The sequence below is a fragment of the Astyanax mexicanus genome, chromosome 1, assembly GCF_023375975.1.
Source record: "Astyanax mexicanus isolate ESR-SI-001 chromosome 1, AstMex3_surface, whole genome shotgun sequence".
Taxonomy (NCBI): domain Eukaryota; kingdom Metazoa; phylum Chordata; class Actinopteri; order Characiformes; family Acestrorhamphidae; genus Astyanax; species Astyanax mexicanus.
In genome coordinates, this window is record NC_064408.1 from 8230001 (window position 1) to 8250842 (window position 20842).

Consider the following 20842-nt stretch of genomic DNA (forward strand, 5'->3'; position numbering starts at 1 on the left):
TCCTATTATTATTTGATAAAAGTGTGCCATAACTGGTCTCACATTCTATAGGTGGGTAGAATGGCCCTCACCCAATTACATGTGATGAGCAGCAGTTAGACCGTAGGGCCGGTCTAGATATGAGATATTTCACTATGTAAAAACACTTTTCTGAAAAAGTTAGCCTTTTTGTTGTTTCTTGGACACAGAAATATACATGGTTTCACAGCTCTAAAGTCGAGAAACTGTCCAATACTTTGTTGTTTGGAGTAGAACCTTATAAATTTGTTTTATTGTTCATTTTTTTCCTTTTATATGTTTTACATGACCATTTTCAGGTTTTCCCTTTATTGGTAAGATGTGTCAACTCCAATTATACAAACATCAGCATATTTAATCATTACATATACTGTATTTATTGAAATTAATTTGTATATTTGCCTGCTTGTCAACAGCACAGATGTAGGAAATATAATTTTAATTTCTTTCATTTTCAGTTTTTTTTTTTTTTTTTAAGAGTTCCTACTTAAACTTCAATTACACAAACCTGAAATGCAAATATGGCACTGTATTTTTTATATTTAGTAATTTAAATAGGTTTATTTGGATTGCTAAAATAGAAGATCCATCCTTCTATACATCTGCAGTTTAGTTTAGAATTTTTTTTTTCACAGGACGAAAGATGAAGCACTTTTAAAAGGTTAAAAATGAGTGATATACACCTGCAATCAATGAGCATTTGTATAGGACACCATACACAATGACGTATGATAATATACATCAATAAATTTGTTTCAGAATATCATTTTAAATCAATTAAATCACAGCACAAACAACTTGTTTAGAAGTTGTGTATTGATTGACTGATTAATTGGTGAACTGATTGAATGATTGATTGATGAATTGACTAATGTTCTAATTAAAATCCTTTTATTGGTAAAAACAACTACTTCTAAAGGTTAAAAACAGATGTATTTGGTTCTGGAATTAAAAGGTTAATTGAGAAAGACCTGAAGCCCCCAGAGAAAGAATTCTGTCAGAATAGCTGCAGACCCTCCCGACCAAAACAGGATTTAGAGAAGCACTGATCTCTAAAGCACTGAGAGGAGGGAATCTGATACATCAGAGTGTGGATTTAGAGCTGAAAGATTAGTTTACTTCCGTTACCAGAATCTGATAAAACAACTCCTAATCTATAGACCTAACACCATCTCCTACAACACCAGCAGCAGCACTTAAACACCACAAGAGAAGAGAGAGAGAGGGACTGAGAGTCAAAAGAGATAAATGCATAAGGAGAGGGAGAAAAAAAAAATAATACAAAAATGAGAAAAAAAAGAAAGATTTAAAAAGTGTCTGATTAAGAGACAGATAAAAATGAGACCAAGCAATATAAAAACAGGACTCAGAGAAGACAGAAAGTGAGAAAAATAAGACAGCGACATATAAAAATGAGACTTCAATTGAGAGAAAGATATAAATGAAACAGAAGAGGAAAAAAATTCAATTCGGATTGAGAAAAATATTAATGAAACAAAAGATATAAAAATGAGACTCTGATTGAGAGAAAGATAAAAAATGAGACAGAAGAGATAAAGATGATGCAGATATAAAAAGGGACTCCGATTTAGAGAAAGATATAATTGAGACAATAGAGATCAAAATTTGAAATATAAAAATGAGACTCTGATTAAGAGAAATATATAAATGACACAGAAAGGATAAAGATGAGACAGATAATAATGAGACTCCAATTGAGAGAAAGATACAAATAAGACAGAAGAAATAAAAATGAAACTGATATAAAAAATAATGCTGTGATTGAGAGAAAAAGCTATAAACGAGACACGTATAAAAATGAGACTCAGATTGAGAGAAAGACATATTTTAAGGTAGGTATGCAAGTGTGTGTGTGTGTGGGTATGTGTGTGTGTGTGTGTCTGTGTGTGTGTGGTCAAACTGATCAGGGTTTGAGGCCTGTGGGCATCCCACCCTGCTAACACAGGTTTAGCTTAGCAGCTTAGCATTCTCACTGTTATCTGAGCAGATATACCTCAATTAACACCAGGCTTTAACACTTCAAACACCACACACACACACACACACATACCTTACTGCCATCAGATAACTCTGAGCTGTGTATAACCTGAGGTCTAGCTAACAGCAGTGAAGCGTGTTTCACTATTTATCCAAATATTTTGGACACCCCTTCTAATGAACATATTCAGCTACTTTAATTCAAACTCGCCGCTAACACAGACAGAAAGAGAAAAAAAACGAGACAGAGAGCTAAAAACAAGGCACAGAGATATAAAAACTAGAATTGAAAGAAAGATAAAAATGAGACTCAGCTTAAGGGAAAGATAAAAATGAGAGATAGAGAGAAAGATAAGAGTAAGAGAAATATAAAAATGAGAAAGAGATTGAGAGAAAGATAAAGACAAGACAGACCAAGATAAAAACGAGACTGAGATAAAAAAAAAGCTAAAAACAAGGCAGAGAGACAAAAACAAGGCAATGAGAGATAAAAAGTCTTTGATTGAGAGAAGGATAAAAACAAGAGAGAGAGAGCTAAAAACAAGACTCAGATTTATAGAAAGATACAAACACAAACAGAGATATATATATATATGCGATACTCAGATTTAGAGAAAGATAAAGACAAGACAGACCAAGATAAAAATGAGACTCAGATTGAGAGAATGATATGAATGAGACAGAGAGAGATAAAATGGAGACTCACAGAAGTAAAGAAAATTAAAATGAGACAGAGATAAAAATGAAACAATGAGGGATAAAAGTGAGACAAAGATAAAAATGACACTCAGATTGAAAGAAATATAAAAATTAGAGAGATAAAAATGAGACTCAGATTAAAAGAGAGAGATAAAACCACTCTAACTCTAATTGAGAGGATAAAAACGAGACGAAGAAAGATAAAAATGAGAAAAAGATAAAAAAAAAACAAGACACAGATTGAGAAAAATATAAAAATGACACTCAGATTTAGATTAAGAGCAGGATAAAAACGAAGAAGAGACAGATAAAAACAAGACAATGAGAAATAAAAACAAGACTCTGATTAAGAGAAGGACAAAAACAAGACAAAGAAAGATAAAAATGAGACAGAGAAAAAAACAGACTCAGATTAAGAGGAAGAAAAATCAGAAAAGAGAGACAATGAGATAAAAACAAGACTTAGATTGAGACAAAGAAAATTGGGGCAGAGAGATAAAAACGACACTGAGATTGAGAGAAAAATAGAAACAAAAATAGAGAGGGAAAAAAGTGAGACTCAGATTAAGAGAAAGATAAAAACAAGAGACAGAGATAAAAACAAACTCAGATTGAGAGAGACATATAAATGAAACAGAGAGATAAAATGGGGACACGGGAGTAGAGAAAGATAAAAACGAGACAGAGATAAAGATGAGACAATGAGAGATAAGTGAGACAGATTAAAACGAGGCTCAACTAAAGAGAAAGATTAAAACGAGACAAAGAGGGATAAAAAAACAAGTGATAATCAGAACAGGACACAAATGTCTGATTACAGGTAAACAGCGTTCTCTGAGGCGGCCTGGTCAAACTGTCCCGCAGAAATCTCAATTCCTCCACACAGCCTGAGCGACAGAGTGACAGACAAAATGACAAACTCACACAACAGATGCTAATGGTCAGAAAGCGCGGGTTGCCAGGTCCACCGCAAATCTGCTTTGTGGTATTATTCAGATGACAACTGTCAACTGACAAGCCATTTCCAATCTGCCACTCAGATGACCCACACGGTCACCGCCTCGTCAGAAGCACCAGGACTCACGAGCGCACACTCGCCCGGACCCTCGCCGCACTTCATTCCTGCAGACTGTGTTATAAACACAGGCTGTCAGCACAGTTCCTGCACCGCACTGCCCTCGCCTCACTCCCCCACCTCCTCCACGGGAACAGTCCCGGCTCTCAGAGCCGACGACTGCCACAAAGGAATAAATAAATAAATAAAAATAAAATAAAATACAAACCAAAGAAAAAAAAAAACTGATATTCAGGATTTTCCAATTTCTACCTGCCACTCTGCAGCCGACAGCAAAGGCACTGGGCGGAGAGTCAATTTGCCAGTCACAGCAGAGTGACGGAGGAGATTACTGTGACAAACTGAGAGTTAGCGGGGTCCCGAGCGGACCCACTCCGTCAAGACAAAAGCTAAAAAAGAAGGTTAAAGCCTGGTCAGAAAGCAAACGCACACAATTTCCCCCGTTTCTACAAATGTAGCCCATCAGACAAGACATGTTTGGGGTCTGAAGTTTAGTTTCTTTAGTTTTGGAACTGGAGATAAGAGGATAATGTTGCTAAAAGAAGCTAACACTCCAGCAATTAGCATTATGCTAATCTCAGAGATTGAGAAAAATATATAAAATTTAAACAGAGAGAGATAAAACTGAGACAGAGCAAGATAAAAACAAGACTCAAATTGAGAAAAAGATAAAAACGAGAGACAGAGAGACAAATACAAAACTCAGATTGAGAGAAAGATATAAGAGAGACAAAAAAGGATAAAAACGAGACATAAAAACAGACAAAGAGAAAGATAAGTAAGACACAGAGAGATAAAAATGAGACTTATTGAGAGGAAGATACAAACGAGACTCCAATGAAGAGAAAGTTTAAAAGAGACAGAGAGAGATAACGTAACTCTGATTGAGAAAAAATTTAAAACGAGACAGACCAAGATTCAAATTTCCACAAATGTAGCCCATAAGACAAGACATGTTTGGGGTCTTAGGTTTGGTTTTGTTAGTTTTGAACTGAACTGGTTAGTTGTCCACTGAAGCTAATGTTAAAAGACGCTAATGCTCCAGAAGTTAGCCCTGTGCTAAATCTTAAGTGGACATATTATTTTAGTTCCATAAAAGAAGTAAATTGGGACAAAAAGCAGTCATAGTATGGACAAGATTTTTATTAGTGGCTTTTTGTCCCCATGTCCTAACTTATTTAAGATGTGTTCCCGACATCAAGTTTTAAATAAGAAGTTCTACATGTTTTTATGAAATGGTAAATGTCTTATCTAATGTCCATTTATTGGACATCTGAAATGTGTTCTATGTTCTGTTGTGAATAAAATGTGGGTCTATGAGATTTACAAATGATTGCCTTCTGTTTATATTTATATTTATATATATTTTCATTTTACACAGCATCCCAGGTTTTTTTAGAATTAGGGTTGTATTTTGCAGCAACAGCCTGCCACTTATTCATTTCTGGAGTGGCAAACACGGACAAAACAACAGCATGGCACAGACTATAAAAAGAGACCATAACTCCAATGGTTTATAACCATATAACATTATATGTAATCTATTACAACTCTTGACTACACTTGAGATAATGGGGTAAATTAGGCTTCTGGCTAAATCTTCATTTTAAACCCTATATTTTACGTAAGAAAGAAGTAAAGAACTGTTTAAAAAAAAAAAAAAAAAAAGATGAAGACGGTACCTCTGGACTTCATTCCGATGAAGCGGTTTTCTACAATGTCAATTCGGCCAATTCCATGCTTTCCACTGAGAGGGGAAAAGGAAAGAAAGAAAAAAAAAAGTGTTATAAGTAGGGCTGCATGATATTGGAAAAAATTAACATTGCAAATGTATATGTATATATATATATATATATATATATATATATATATATATCGCGATATTAAACAATGCAAGGCCCATGATGTTACCAGCCCTGCCCCCAACTACGCTGTCTCACGCCAAGCTCTCAAAACCCGAGGAAAACAGTAATCTGCCCTTTAATTAGGCACTTAAATGGCTTTTTAAAAGGTAAATAAGAGCATTTTTTCTTGGATTAAAAGAGTGATTCAGATGATACAGGGGTTGGACAATGAAACTGAAACACCTGGTTTTAGAGCACAATAATTTATTGTCCTGACAGACAGTTCTGGTGGAAACAGGAGAGTTGAGGTGCACACTGAATTGTGCCGTGATGTGAGCAGCCGCGGTTTTATGTTTTTTGGATACAATCCGGGTTAGCACCCGAACATCCCTTTCAGACAGCTTCCTCTTACAGCGTCCACAGTTAATCCTGTTGGATGTGGTTGGTCCTTCTTGGTGGTATGCTGACATTACCCTGGATACCGTGGCTCTTGATACATCACAAAGACTTGCTGTCTTGGTAACAGATGCTCCAGCAAGACGTGCACCAACAATTTGTCCTCTTTTGAACTCTGGTATGTCACCCATAATGTTGTGTGCATTGCAATATTTTGAGCAAAACTGTGCTCTTACCCTGCTAATTGAACCTTCACACTCTGCTCTTACTGGTGCAATAATGTGCAATTAATGAAGATTGGACACCAGGCTGCTCCAATTTAGCCATGAAACCTCCCACACTAAAATAAGGACAGGTGTTTCAGTTTCATTGTCCAACCCCTGCATATTTAAACAAACACTGGAACATACATTTTTTGGTCTGGGCTCAAATGGAAACACTACTTTAACCTACCCCACTTCATTGAGGTAGCAGAAGATGTCCAGCGGCGTGTCCTTGGTCTTTCCTTCCTTCAGGTGAGTCACTTTAACCGGCACACCTGTCAGAGAGAAAGCAACACATACACAAATCATACTTTACAGTATAATAATCTACACTGGGCCTTGCTCTAAAAGCAGAGCAGAGGCATGAGTAACAGCAGGTGATCTCTCACCAGGAGGTACACTACCCACCAGTAACCTCTCATCACAGTCCTTTATAGTTTTATAGTATGACTAACTTAAGTTTGAACTGCGAGTGTAAAGAATGAGGTGGAGGGTGATACAGAGTGTAATGTAGAGTGTGAGAGTATTATGTGTGATGTTGGGGTGGAACTCGGGGGGGGGGGGGGGGGGCGGGGGGGGGGGGTTGAGGTGAATGGTAGTGTGAGTAAATCTACCTCAATGGATCCTGAATAAAAGCAGTAATAAATTCAAAACCCCAGAGCTTAGAAGAGTGTGAAATCAGAGCACAGCTCGTCCTAATTTAATTACACACCACACACACCCATCCAGCACTGAGAGAGAGAGAGAGAGAGAGAGAGAAAGAGAGAGTTAAGAAAGAAGGTAAGAGTGGAAAGTACTTAAAAAAAGAAATGAAAAGACAAAGTAATAAAAATAAATAGTGAAAAGAAAGGGTAGAGGGTTAGACAAGAAAAAAGAAAATAAAAAAGCAGAAACTATAGTCCACCAATATAACTCTTTATCCATCCACCCATTCATCTGTTCATCAATGTATCCATTCATCTGTCTATCTAGATATCATTTTTCATCATCCATTCACCTGTAAAACATACTCTATCTATCTATCTATCTATCTATCTATCTATCTATCTATCTATCTATCTATCTATCTATCTATCTACCTGTATATTCATCCATCTATCCATTCATCTGTTTGTCTATCCATCCAGTGGTCTGTCTATCATCTATACATCCATTTATCATGAATTTATGCATCTATCCAACCCGTCTATCCATCCATACTTTTATATATTGGTCAATCCAACCTTTTTCCATGTATCTTTTAATCTATTTATTCTCTATTCATCTATCCACCCATCAATCAATATATCTATCTATATATCCACCTGCACATCCATTTATTCATCTGTCTGTCTGTCTGTCTATATGTCTGTATCTTTATATCCACCTGCACATCCATTTATTTGCCCATCATCTGTGTTCATCCATCCATCCATTCATCCATCGGTTTGTCTGTTTATCCATCCACCTGCCCATCTTCCATCAGCACTTATTATCCATTCATTAATGTATTTCTCTTTATCTACAGCTCTGGAAAACAATAAGAGACCACTTAAAAAAGTCTCTTTGATTGTACCAACTGAAAAACGTCTGGAATATAATCAAGAGGAAGATGGATGATCACAAGCCATCCAACCAAACTGAACTGCTTGAATTTTTGCACCAGGAGTAAAGTTATCTAAAAGCAGTGTGTAAGACTGGTGGAGCATGATGCCAAGATGCATAAAAACTGATCAAAAACCACCAGGGTTATTCCACCAAATATTGATTTCTGAACTCTTAAAACTTTATGAATATGAACTTGTTTTCTTTGCATTATTTGAGGTCTGAAAGCTTCTCATTTTCTGCAAAAAAGGCTCTAAATGAGCTTCATTTTACTCAAACATAAACCTATAATTAGCAACATCAGAGAAACTGATTCAGAAACTGAAGTGGTCTCTTAATTTTTCTCCAGAGCTGTATATAATCTGTCCATCCACCCATCCAGCTATCCAACCCCAGTATGAGCAGGGATGAGCAGTACGAAGGCCACAGTCTAGAACCCTTTATGTTCTCCAGCAGGATGTATAAGCGGCGCAATGCCCTCATCGCCCCTATAAATAAATCACTGTCAATAGGCACTTATTCATAGCAGTAAACGAGCAACTCTGGGGCCAGAGGTGAAAGAGATGCAATAGAGCAGGATTTAGAGCTGTTGTGTGGAGCTGAGCGAGGCATGAAGAAGAAAGAGCAGGACTCTTTTCAAAGTGCTGATGGTCTTCTACTTCATACACCCCCCCCCCTCATCCCCCCCCCCATCACACCCCTGCTCTATGCATCTGGGCAGCTCATTAGCATTTAGCATGCTTGCAGTTGCCAATCACGATGGACTGGAGCGTTTTTCGGGCCGGCCTTTCTCGGGCCCTGCCGGAATGACACGTTAAAAAACCAACAAAAAAAATGGGGGGACTTGACAAAATATTTTCAGACAAGGGCTTTTGTCACGCGGCCCATTCCCATATCCCCTGCAGAACGCCCTGGGCCACGAGGGCGCCCCGGAGGAGCAGGCCGCGCCCCGCTAATAAAGCCGGGGATCGGCCCAAATAGTTAATAATTAGATTAAAAGTTCAAATAAATTAAACCACAGCGTGGACGCTGGAGTCCCTCATCTGGCCCCTCCCCTCCATCCCTCGCTCTCTCTCTCTCTCTCCCATTCGTTTGCTCCCTCTATCACTCCATCAATGTAGAGCTCCTGCATTCACTCGCCCCCCCTTTCGACCGAATACCACCGCTATGCAGAACAATGGCCCTGCAGACACAGTTGTAGGAAAAATTAAAGCTTTACATTTTTCCTCTCTCTTTCTCTTCCTCGGGACCCTATCTCTCCTCTTTCACAGCGCGAGAGAAGACACAGAAAAAGGAGGAAAAGGAGCGAGGGCGCTGGGGTGGGGGGGATTCTGGGGGTCTTTGGGGGGCCGGGGTTGTAAAATGACAAGAGGAAAAAGGTTTACTGGTTTAAAATTCTTTATAATCACTGAGAAAATGCGCTGAGAAAGTAAGAGGCGAAGAAAAGAAAAGAGCAGCGAATAAGAAGTTTAGGCCTCCGATTTTTTTTTTTTAAGGATGAAAAAAATAAAAAAGAAAGAGGAGGAGAAGGAGGGGGCGATGGAGGGAGGAGGGGGGCATCTTTTGTAAGTGTCAGTAAACCAGCTTTTCTCATGGGCACTAAATGGAGGTGGCTAAAATATCTATGAATACTGATTGCGCATCTGAGAGCGGATCATAGACTAACTGGCTTAAACCGAGCACAATGACATCACTGTCTGATCCAATCACGTTACTGCCAGGCTTGGGAAAGTGAGCGCTCACAGAGGTTTGTTAGGGTTTTTTTGAGCTGGATTTAAAGAAGGACGTTAGATTTACACTCAGGTTTTGCACTGAATTTAAATCAGCACAGACTTGTTCAGTGTCTAGGTTTTAAACTCAAGCTTTGAGGCCAACAGTGCTCCAAAACAGAAGTCTATACTCCAAAAAACACATTTTCTATTATTTAGGGATGCTCCAATCAAGTTATTTTAAATCCAATCTGATCTGAGTCTCTTAATGCTGAGAATCAGCCAAAGTACATATGACATTTACTACATAAAACATTAAATACATAAAACATTTAGGAAACAAGGTAGGGTTGGGTGGTGATCATCTACCATTCAGAAATCACTAACGCTCGCTTGTTCTCTGAATATACAATACAATAAAATCCTCACAGCCAACAGCCATGTGTTTGTGCAAGAAGTGTGGGCAGTGTGCCAAGTCCTGGTGGAAAATAAAATCCGTCAAAAATACTGCACTGACTTTAGACTTGATAATAAAACACAGTGGATCAACACCAGCAGATGACATGTCTCTCCAAACCATCACTGATCATCAGCAAATTTTACATTTCATTTGTAAATCAAGGGAGCAGAGTCTGGAGGAAGAGTGGAGAGACACACAGTCCAAACTGCTCGAGGTCTAGTGTGAAGTTTCCACCAATCAGTGATGGTTTGTTTGGAGAGACATGTTCATCTGCTGGTGTTGAACCACTGTGTTTTATTATCGAGTCTAAAGTCAGTGCAGTTTTGTTTTCCAACAAAATCTTACAGCACTTCATGCTTCCCTCTGCTGATAACTTTTATGGAGGTGCGGATTTCATTTTCCAGCAGGATTTGGAACCTGTCTGGTGTGTTCTTTGGACTTCACAGCTGTATACCACTTTGTGTTGGTCTTTCACATTAAATACCAATAAAATATTAATATGGAAAAGTTCAAGGAGTCTGAATACTTTTGCAAGCCACTGTAAATTTGGCTGTTGAGTCTTGTTTAATATTGGTAAAAGTTTTTACTGGGGGAGTAGGGAACAAGGTAGGGTTGGGTGGTGATCATCTATCATTCAGAATTCACTAACGCTCGCTTGTGCTCTGAATTTACAATACAATCAAATCCTCACAGCCAACAGCCATGTGTTTGGGCCCTGGTGCTGTAAGAGTGTGTGTTGGGAAGATGAGGGAGTGTAATGCTGGTTCTTCATCTAACGGCAATATCACACCACCCGGCAGGGGGTCCGACTCCAATCACACAGAGTGACTGATGATGGAGCCAAAACACACACACACACACACACACACACACACACACACGCATATACCTTTTTTAAACTCTATCTCCAGCTCGTCTGGTGTGTTTGGTGCGTCTTCTGGGTTCTTGGTCATCAGATAGAGGTCAGAGGGAGCGTGACTCTGCAGAAGATGAGGAAACAATAATGAGAAAAGCTTATTTTCAGTGATATTACAACCAGGACTGAGACACCCGTGTTATCCGTGTGAAAGAAGGACTTGATCTACAGTAGACCAGGAATGATTGAGGATAAGGAAAAGCATTAAAATGCCTGTAAGATATAAGAGCAATGCACATGCTCAAAAAACGAAGAAAAAAAAATCAATGTGCCATTTTTCTCCTCTGTTTGGTTTCATTTTCCCCTGCGTTGCCCTCTCAGCTGGGGGCCGAGTACTGCAGCCATGCAGGTGGGGATAGAGGAAAATGACAAATGGAGTATGTATAAACCCCCCACCCTCACCTAGACTATAGAAGTGTCTGTAATGGCTCTGTAACACTAAACACATATAAAGACAACATACTGTACATCAAGGTCAAACAAGGTGCCTGGTGATATATCGTCTCTTGTGAGGTGAATCGCAATATTAGCTTATTTTTAGTTTATTGACACCATAACATGACAAAAGATCATTTACTATACACTATACACCGAAATGTCCAAAGTCTTGGGACACTGGAAGCTAAAGAATGCTGTGGGTGTCGCATCGCATGTATCACCATGTACACCATGTGCAAAACAAATTTTGCATCCATTGCCATACCATCAACACACTGGCTAGTGTTTAATCAGCCTCACTCACAAGATAACACCTCACAACTTATATAATTATACAGGTGTGGGCGTTCCAAAGCCGTCCACTGAGGTACCGCTTCACAATCATAATCACAATCATAATATACATACTGCTGTGCCATGACTTTTGGAATGTCAATGTAAAAGTGCATCTCAAAAAATGAGAATATCATTTAAAAGTTACTGTATTTAGGGCTTCCGGTTGGCGCTGCGTCGGGTATGGCCGCACAGTAAGTTAGCTCCTGCATCAGCCTCTCTAAATTCCCCGAACTCGAATGCTACTTCGTACATATTTGACCTATCTAGGCATGCGATGAAAGGGGACAAATCCAAAAAGGGAAGGATAAAACCACAAGCCAAATCTGAGCAAGAAATGGAGAAGAAAAACCCAAACACTGCTTTCGGAGCAAAAGATGGCGCCGCCGCTGATGAAGAACCAGCAACACTAAGCTCAATTCGCCAAGTGGTGAGTGAAGTTACGGCTGCAGCAACACTAGAGCTGAAAAAAGAACTCGCTGAATTCCGCGAAAGTTTCACCGCGGACATTGAAAAACAATTAAACGACCTTTCAGTCGAAATTCACCAAAAGATTCAGGACACTTCTAACCGAATTGATGACGCGGAGAGGCGCCTGGGCGAGGTGGAAGAAAGCATGGCGGATACAAAAACCTGGGACATTGGCGTTAAAGAGGCGCTCACACAGTTACTAGTTAATCAGTCACTTTTCAAAGCGCTTCACATGCTGCGGAGGAACTACGGAGGCGGGGGTTTCATCTGGATTCTATGGTAACAAGCAAAGCCAGCGGTATTACTGAGGAAACCCTCACCAAACTCCTATCCTGGAATATTACCGGGGGAGTTGTCACGCACCGAAGCAGGAGTAAAGTGGACCCCCAGACGAACGCGCGGGAGAAGTTGCGGGGATTTCGGAGGTCAGAGCCGGCGTCCACCGAATTGGATGAGTAATCTCCATAAAGACACTGTAAAACTGGGTATTTGTGAACAGCTGGACTCGATTTTCACACACCTTCCTTAAGTTTACTGAGTGACATTGTAAGGGCTGTGATGCAGGTTTATAGACACCGCGTCACCACTTCTTTTCTCCCCTTTCCCTAAGGATGTCCTTATGGGGGACCCCAGTAGATGGCCTGTTCCCCCTCACGTTTAGAGCCTTTATGGCATCTTTTGTTTTGGAAGCCCAGAGTGAGGATAATCTGTATTATAGTTCAGTTGTTTTTCGTTTCTTGAGGTCTTGTTTTGGAGTGCTGCAGCATATGATGTCAACATTTACAATATATGCACCAGTATTATAAAGTATTGTCTGTGAATGTAAATGGGCTCAATAACCCGATTAAAAGAAGTAAAATGATAGCTAAGGTTAAAAGGGAAAAGGTGAACATAGCTTTCTGGCAGGAGACCCATCTGTCCAATGATGAACATGGAAAATTTAAAAAGTTGGGATTCAGAAACACTTTTTTTTCATCACATAAAAAGGGTAAAAAAAAGAGGGGTAGCAATATTAATCTCAAACTCCATCAGTTTTGAACTTATATCTGAGATAAGGGATAAAGAAGGCAGATTTGTTTTGGTTAAAGGTAAACTCGACCATAATGATGTTACATTACTTAACGTATATGCTCCCCCGGGGAGTGACATGGCATTTTTCAGGAAAATATTTTATTTGATAGCATCTGAAACATATGGTACTTTGATCTGTGCAGGGGATTTTAATATGCTTTTAAATCCTAAACTAGATACAATAAATCAGAAACGCAAAAAGAGTCCTACTGAAAAAAGATTGAATAAAATATTGCAAGATCTGGGTTTAATTGATATTTGGAGGGAACTACATAAATCTGATTTGGAATTTACTTTTTATTCTGCTCGACATGCGGTTCACTCAAGAATAGATTATATCTTCATGTACAGCCGAGATATGCACCGTCTAAAGGACTGTACCATAGGTCCAATGGATCTTTCAGACCATTCTTGTTTATACCCAACACTTCATCTAGATGGCACTCCCAAGAAAACATTGTGGAGATTAAATACTGGAATGTTGAATGATGCCTTATTTAAAACAGAAATTGTGGCAGATTTAAAAACATATTTAAAGGATAATGCCAATGGAGAGGTAAGCCCATCTATTCTGTGGGATGCATCTAAAGCAGTCTTAAGGGGAAAAATTATAGCCAAAACCGCATTGATGAAGCGGTTAAAAAATATCACGTTGTTCACTTTACAAAAAGATTTGAGGGATCTGGAACAACAAACTTAGTACCAACAAACTTTCCTCTATCTTAGAGAAAATTAAACTAACCAGACAAGAAATAGATAAAATCTTTAGTGAAGAAGTGGAGAAGAATATACGATTCATGAAACAAAAATATTATGAGGCAGGTCCAAAATCTTTAAAAACTCTAGCATGGAGACTACGGAAAAAAGAAGCAGAACATACAATATATAAAATTAGAGACCCTATTTCAAATAAGATAGTAAGTGACCTAACTGGAATTCAGAAAGCATTTGAGAAATATTACAAATCTCTTTACACTCAGCCTGATAAAACTGATGGGCCCACTATAGAGCAGTTTCTAAACTCTCTAGACCTTCCCTGTATAGGTACCCAACATAATGATAAATTGACTTCGCCAATAACAAGTGAGGAAATTGACAAGGCAATTTCCAATCTTAATTCTAGTAAATCGCCTGGCACGGATGGGTTTCCGCCAGAGTGGTATAAGACCTTTAGAGAACAGCTCCTTTCTCAGAACTTGAACTTTCACAGAACTTGAGCCCTGTTTTAATTATGTTCTGAAGGAGGGGGCATTGCCTCCATCCTGGAGAGAAGCTGTTATATCTGTTATCCCGAAAGACAGCAAAAGTAAGATGGAATGTACAGGATATAGACCAATTAGTGTGCTTAATACTGATTACAAACTGTATGCGTCTATATTAACCAAAAAGATGGAGGAGGTGATGCCTCTTTTGATTGATGAAGATCAGACAGGTTTCATAAAGAACAGACAAACCCAAGACAACATAAGGAGGGCTCTTCATTTCTTTTTCAAGTTATGAACAAGTTTGTTTTTTGTGAAGACTTCATAAATTGTATACGCACGCTTTATTCTTCTCCTTTGGCAAGGATTAAAGTGAATGGGAGTTTATCGGATTACATTGATTTACAACGTGGATGCAGACAAGGCTGCCCTGCAAGTCCTACCTTATTCAATCTGTTCATTGAACCCCTGGCTCAAGCTATTAGGCAGGATTCAAGCCTAGAAGGTATATCTATCATGGGCAGAGAGTACAGAGTGTGTTTATATGCGGATGATGTATTAATTTCCCTTTCAAATCCAGAACTAGGTATACCTCGGTTGCTGAACATTTTGTCCATGTATGGGAGTCATTCTGGGTATGTTCTTAACATTAACAAAACCCAGACATTGGCATTTCACTACACTCCTTCACCAGAACTCATTTAAACAACCTCAAGTGGTCCTCCCCATACATCAAGTACCTGGGAATATATATAACAAAAGATTTATCCTTACTATACAAGATTAACTATAACTGTATAACTAAGAACCTTAATGAGGATATTAAAAGGTGGAGTCAGTTGCCTTTGGATTTTAGTAATAGAGTGCAGACAATTAAAATGAATATTCTACCTAGAGTGTTATATTTGTTCTTATCACTTCCAGTGGAGGTCCCACACGGGCAGTTTAGGGAATGGGACAAGCAACTGTCTAGATTTCTTTGGAATAACAAAAGGCCACGTGTGCAATATTCAACCCTACAACTTCCAAGAGAGAAAGGTGGTGTGAGCTTACCCTGTCTTAGGAATTACTACCTATCAGCTCAATTAAGACCTATTGTGTACTGGTGCAATCCAGCGTATGAAGCAAGGTGGAAGGACATTGAGCTGTCCTTACAGGACACCCCCTTACAATCTATACTGGGCTGCAATTATAAAGATAAATAGCAAGGTTAAAAAGCCCCTGGATTAAACTCTCACTCACTGTTTGGATGGAGATAATTAGGGGCTTCCAACTCCAGAGAGAAGCAAAATTACTTAGCTGGCCAGCTTATGACCCAGACTTTGTCCCAGGATCTCTGGACCATAGATATAGACACTGGGCTCATTCTGGTATAACTGCTCTGTGTAAAATCGTAAAAAATTGGGAACTGGATATTTCTGTCAGGTCTTTGGACTAGAAAAAAAAGGACTTTTATAGGTATTTACAGCTGCGGCACTACTTTGACAAAGTAGTAAAACTTTCAAATTTAGAAGAACCTTCACTGTTTATTCAAATATTCATAACAGCATATGACTCTGGAAGTAATAAAAGCCTTATAGGAAGATTATATTCAGCCATAAGATATCTAAATAATAACTCAACTGAATATATAAAACAACGATGGGAGAAAGAACTAGGTGTACCCTTAACAGAGGAGACGTGGATAAATGCTTGGAAGACCCAGTCCAGCTCTACTAATTCCCTTGTCTGGAGGGACTTCTGCTGGAAGAATCAGATACGTTTTTTTTATCACACCTAAACAAAAGTCCAAACAGATGAGATCTGTTTGTGAATGCTGGAGAGGGTGTGGGTTGGGGCCAGCAGACCACGCCCATATATTTTGGCTGTGCCCTTACATTCAGCCTTTTTGGGAAGGGGTAAGAAAGATAATCTCAGAAATTTTAGATTTGGCACTTGACTCCTCCTTCATTGTGTTGTACCTTGGTATTAAACCGAAATCTGTAAATAAATGTGATGCTTATTTGCTTAGGTACTCTTGGCAGCTGGGAAAAAGGCAATTACAAAGTGCTGGCTGAAAAGAAGCCCCCCCCCAACATGGACCTCTTTATAGAGACTGTTAATTACCTATACCGAATGGAAATGATGACATTTTCTTTAAGATTACAGAAAGAAAAAGGAATGAGGTACTGGTATAAGTGGACTAAATATGCATCCCATCTATCCACAAATGAAGAATGAACAGCCTGTGTGCAATATTTAATTATTGATGTATTTTACTTTATTTCCTCTTTTCTCTCCCCCCCAATGCACTTCCCCTGCCCGGTGTGTAACTAATGGTGTATCTAGAGACGTATGGTATTCTGTGACCCTGCTGCTGTCTCCCCATGGCCTCAGTTTGTTTTGTTGTTCTACTCATAAACAAAAATAAAAATAAAGTTTAAAAAAAAAAATACTGTATTTCAGTAATTCAGGTCAAAATGTGACACTCATATGTTATATTATATAGTGATCTATTTTAAGAGTTTATTTTTTTTATTGTTGATGATTATGAAATCTCAGATTATCTCAGAAAATTAAAATGATTATATACTGTAAGACCAATTGGTACTTTTGGCAGTGTGGGCAGTGTGCCAAGTCCTGCTGGAAAATAAAATCCGGCCAAAACACTGCACTGACTTTAGACTTGATAATAAAACACAGTGGATCAACACCAGCAGATGACATGTCTCTCTAAACCATCACTGATCATCAGTAAATGTTACATTTTATTTTAGAAAAATCAAGGGAGCAGAGTCTGGAGGAAGAGTGGAGAGACACACAGTCCAAACTGCTTTGGGTCTAGTGTGAAGTTTCCACCAATCAGTGATGGTTTAGAGAGACATGTCATCTGCTGGTGTTGATCCCCTGTGTTTTATTATCTAGTCTAAAGTCAGTGCAGTTTAGTTTTCCCACAAAATCTTACAGCACTTCATGCTTCACTCTGCTACTGACAACTTTTATGGAGATGTGAATTTCATTTTCCAGCAGGACTTGGCACACTGCCCACACTGTCAAAAGTACCAATTGGTCTGAAAATCCCTGTAGATAAGGCTTTTGTCCCTTCTCATCCACATATTTTGACACTGAAATTAAGTCTTACCTTGAAAAATTGTAATACACCAGTTTACTTTAAAACTACTCATCTGAGTAACTACTTTCACACTAGGTCTACTTACTGCAGCTTCTTAGTTTCCCTTCCGCCTTAAAACACATTTCCCTTCCAGCTTAACAGTTTAATTAAAACTGTTAAAATAAAACTTAAAAAAAATATCTATGTTAAAACACATTTCTTTTTTTAGACTGCAGTTAGTAGATGATAAAGTGTTTTAACAGTTTTAGACATTTCTGCTTAGATCGTGCAGAAATCACAAACAGTCCATATAAAACAGAACGTGGATTCACATTTAAAATGTTCTGTCCCACCTTAAAAGCTCCAAAAATGATATCTACAGCCTGAAGCCTGTATGCCGCCACAGCAGCATTTAAGGTTGAATGGTAAATTAGCAGCATTTAGCAGCATCAAGGTGGCGTAGCAAATTCATGTGAGTTATTTATGTAAGGAAAAGTGTATTTAAAGTGCACATTTAAGAAAGTTAAGTAGATAGAAAGCTAACTTTACTTACACGTAATGCTGTAGCTTGAGCAGCTTGTGTACCTTAAGACCAATAACGATACAGCAGGCAAATAAACGAGAGGAATTGAATTGCATTGTTGTATTTAACATTATATGCAAGAAGTATACCCCCCCAAACTATGTTTTTTTCCCCTTTTGAGGGGGGTTGAAATCTTAAGTCTTAATTGGGACTACAATACCCCTCATAGTTCACACCCTGCTTTGAACAATATTCTTATTCTATGTATTGTTTATTGTACCTTCTTTCGTAGTGTAAGTTAATGTTTGTTAAAAGTCTGTGTATCTGTTACATTTCATACACGTGTTGCTCTCACTAAGACTAATTCCTCGTATGTGTAACATACTTGGCGAAATAAAGTGATTTTGATTCTGAATAGAGAAATGCAGGATTTGGACAGACCTTTTAAATATCTTCACTCAGATTTCCACTTGGCAGAGCCAGGCATCTCCTGTCTCCTGCATTTGTGTGTGTGTGTGTGTGTCTGTATTTGCATGAGGCGGGGTGTCAGTCAGCGGACGCTGGCACCCCCTGCCAATTACCCGACATTACTGTGAGGCAGCAGTCGATGCGTCCTGAGCTGAGGCAAATTGCAGGGGAACTATGCAAAATAACCACTGGGTGCATTTAAATGGAAACCTTTACCAGACAAACATCATCACTCGATAACTAATCTCCCCCCGGGGGCCGCCGAGCGCCCGGCCGCTCTTTACCTTCCCTTTTAACTAAACGCCGTTCCTGACTGCACTTTTATTTTCTGCTTGGGCACACTCTGTCACAAGATAAGACAATGAACGAGTGCGGGGGGAAAACGACTGTCCTAAAAGCCGCCCGGTGCAGTCCAGGGTAAAAATCAGACCTGATGGAACAAGTTACTCCCAGTTTTCTGCACTTTGACGCTCGCATTAGCAAATCTGCAACTCTCATTTGAATAAAGGAATATGCCATGTGTATATACGGCGTATCAGATTTTTTTTTTAAATAGCTGTTGCTAGAAAAGTAAGTGAACCGTTAAGAATGACCTGGATTTCTGCATTAATAAAAAGATATAGAATATGGTTTCTATACAAATAAACAAGTGTTAAAGTGTTAAAATGGAATACTGTAGGTGTTGATTTAACACTGGCAAAAAAAAACACTGTGCAACTATCCAAACTGCAGGCTAGAAAAAGTAAGTGAACCGTTCTGAAATACCTAGGTGGCTGATGTTGCTTTAACAGAGATGGTGTTGCTTTTGTGACACCTCTAAATGATATTATATTGCTATAGATGATGTTTACTATACGTTAAATGCTGATGTAAGCTATAGGCTAAACACTGTAGCCACTGTAGCCGACAGTGTCTAGCTCAAGAAAAAATAAATAAATATACAGCTTTGGAAAAAAATAAAAGACCACTTAAAAATGATGAGTTTCTTAAATTTTGCCAAATTGAAAACCTCTGGAATATAATCAAGAGGAAGATGGATGATCACAAGCCATCAAACCAAACTGAACTGCTTTAATTTTTACACCAGTAGCAAAAAGGCATAAAGTTATCCAAAAAAGCAGTTTGTAAGACTGGTGGAGGAGAACATGCCAAAAAAATTGCATGAAAACTGTGATTAAAAACCAGGGTTATTCCTCCAAATATTGATTTCTGAACCCTTAAAACTTTATGAATAGGAACTTTTTGAGTTTGAGTTCTGACAGATCTGACAGAGCTGACTAACATTCTCCTGAACAAGTAATCTAACTGAAACTGAGCTTCAACTAAAATGATCACAAACACAGCTTTCGAGTCTTGCATTCGTACCTTAGTGGTCCACGTGCAGCTAAGTTATTAACGCAGGGAGCATTCGAGATACAGTACAGGCCAAAAGTTTGGACACACCTTCTCATTCAATGCGTTTTCTTTATTTAATGACTATTTACATTGTAGATTCTCAATGAAGCATCAAAACTATGAATGAACACATGTGGAGTTTTATGTTCTTAACAAAAAAATAAGCTGGTCTCCACAGTCACCGGACCTGAACCCAATCCAGATGGTTTGGGGTGAGCTGGAGCACAGAGTGAAGAAGGCAAAGGAGCAACAAGTGCTAATAAACACCTCTGGGAACTCCTTCCTTCAAGACTGTTGGAAAAGCATTTCAGGTGGCCACCTCTTAAAGCTCATTGAGAGAATGATGCCAAGAGTGTGCAAAGCAGTAATCAGAGCAAAGAGGGGCTATTTTGAAGAAACTAGAATATAATATTTTTAATGAATGTGTTCATTTATAGTTTCAGTGAGAATCTACAATGTAAATAGTCATGAAAATAAAGAAAACGCATTGAAAAAGAGAAGGTGTGTCTAAAATTTTGGCCTTTACTGTATGTAAAGTGATCCAGAGCAGTGCTGGCTACAAATTTTGTCCATTTTGGTGCAAATTCTTAAGCTGTCTCTCAACTTCTGGATTAAATCAAAGAGTTCCCAAGAACCAGCACCCCCGACCCCAGCGTTTTACTACCTATGGAGAGTGACCAATGGCCAGCATATAGTCTCGGGCCGAAGTTTAACGTGGACAAAGCTCACCGCACAATATAGAGGGTGTGTATAGAGGTGGAAAAAAGAGAGAGAAAAGGAGGGATGGATAGAATGTGACCAGATCAATGCATTTCAATTCCAACCCCCTGCAGGTGGAGCGGGCCCTGAAAGAGAGGCCGAGGCAGGTAGAAGAGAAAGAGGGAGAGC

The 20842-nt window shown here is 38.8% G+C and overlaps 1 protein-coding gene across 1 annotated transcript in view; it reads right to left on the bottom strand.

The window, feature by feature from the left end:
* The window catches only part of ass1 (argininosuccinate synthase 1), a 60300-nt gene that overhangs the window by 9866 nt on the left and 29592 nt on the right, over positions 1–20842 (bottom strand). The window contains exons 9-11 of the mRNA XM_049486384.1: positions 10936–11026; positions 6484–6568; positions 5473–5537 (exon numbers count right to left, since the gene is read on the bottom strand). Coding sequence (XP_049342341.1) covers positions 5473–5537; positions 6484–6568; positions 10936–11026 — 241 coding nt within the window. The remainder of the gene's footprint in view (positions 1–5472; positions 5538–6483; positions 6569–10935; positions 11027–20842) is intronic.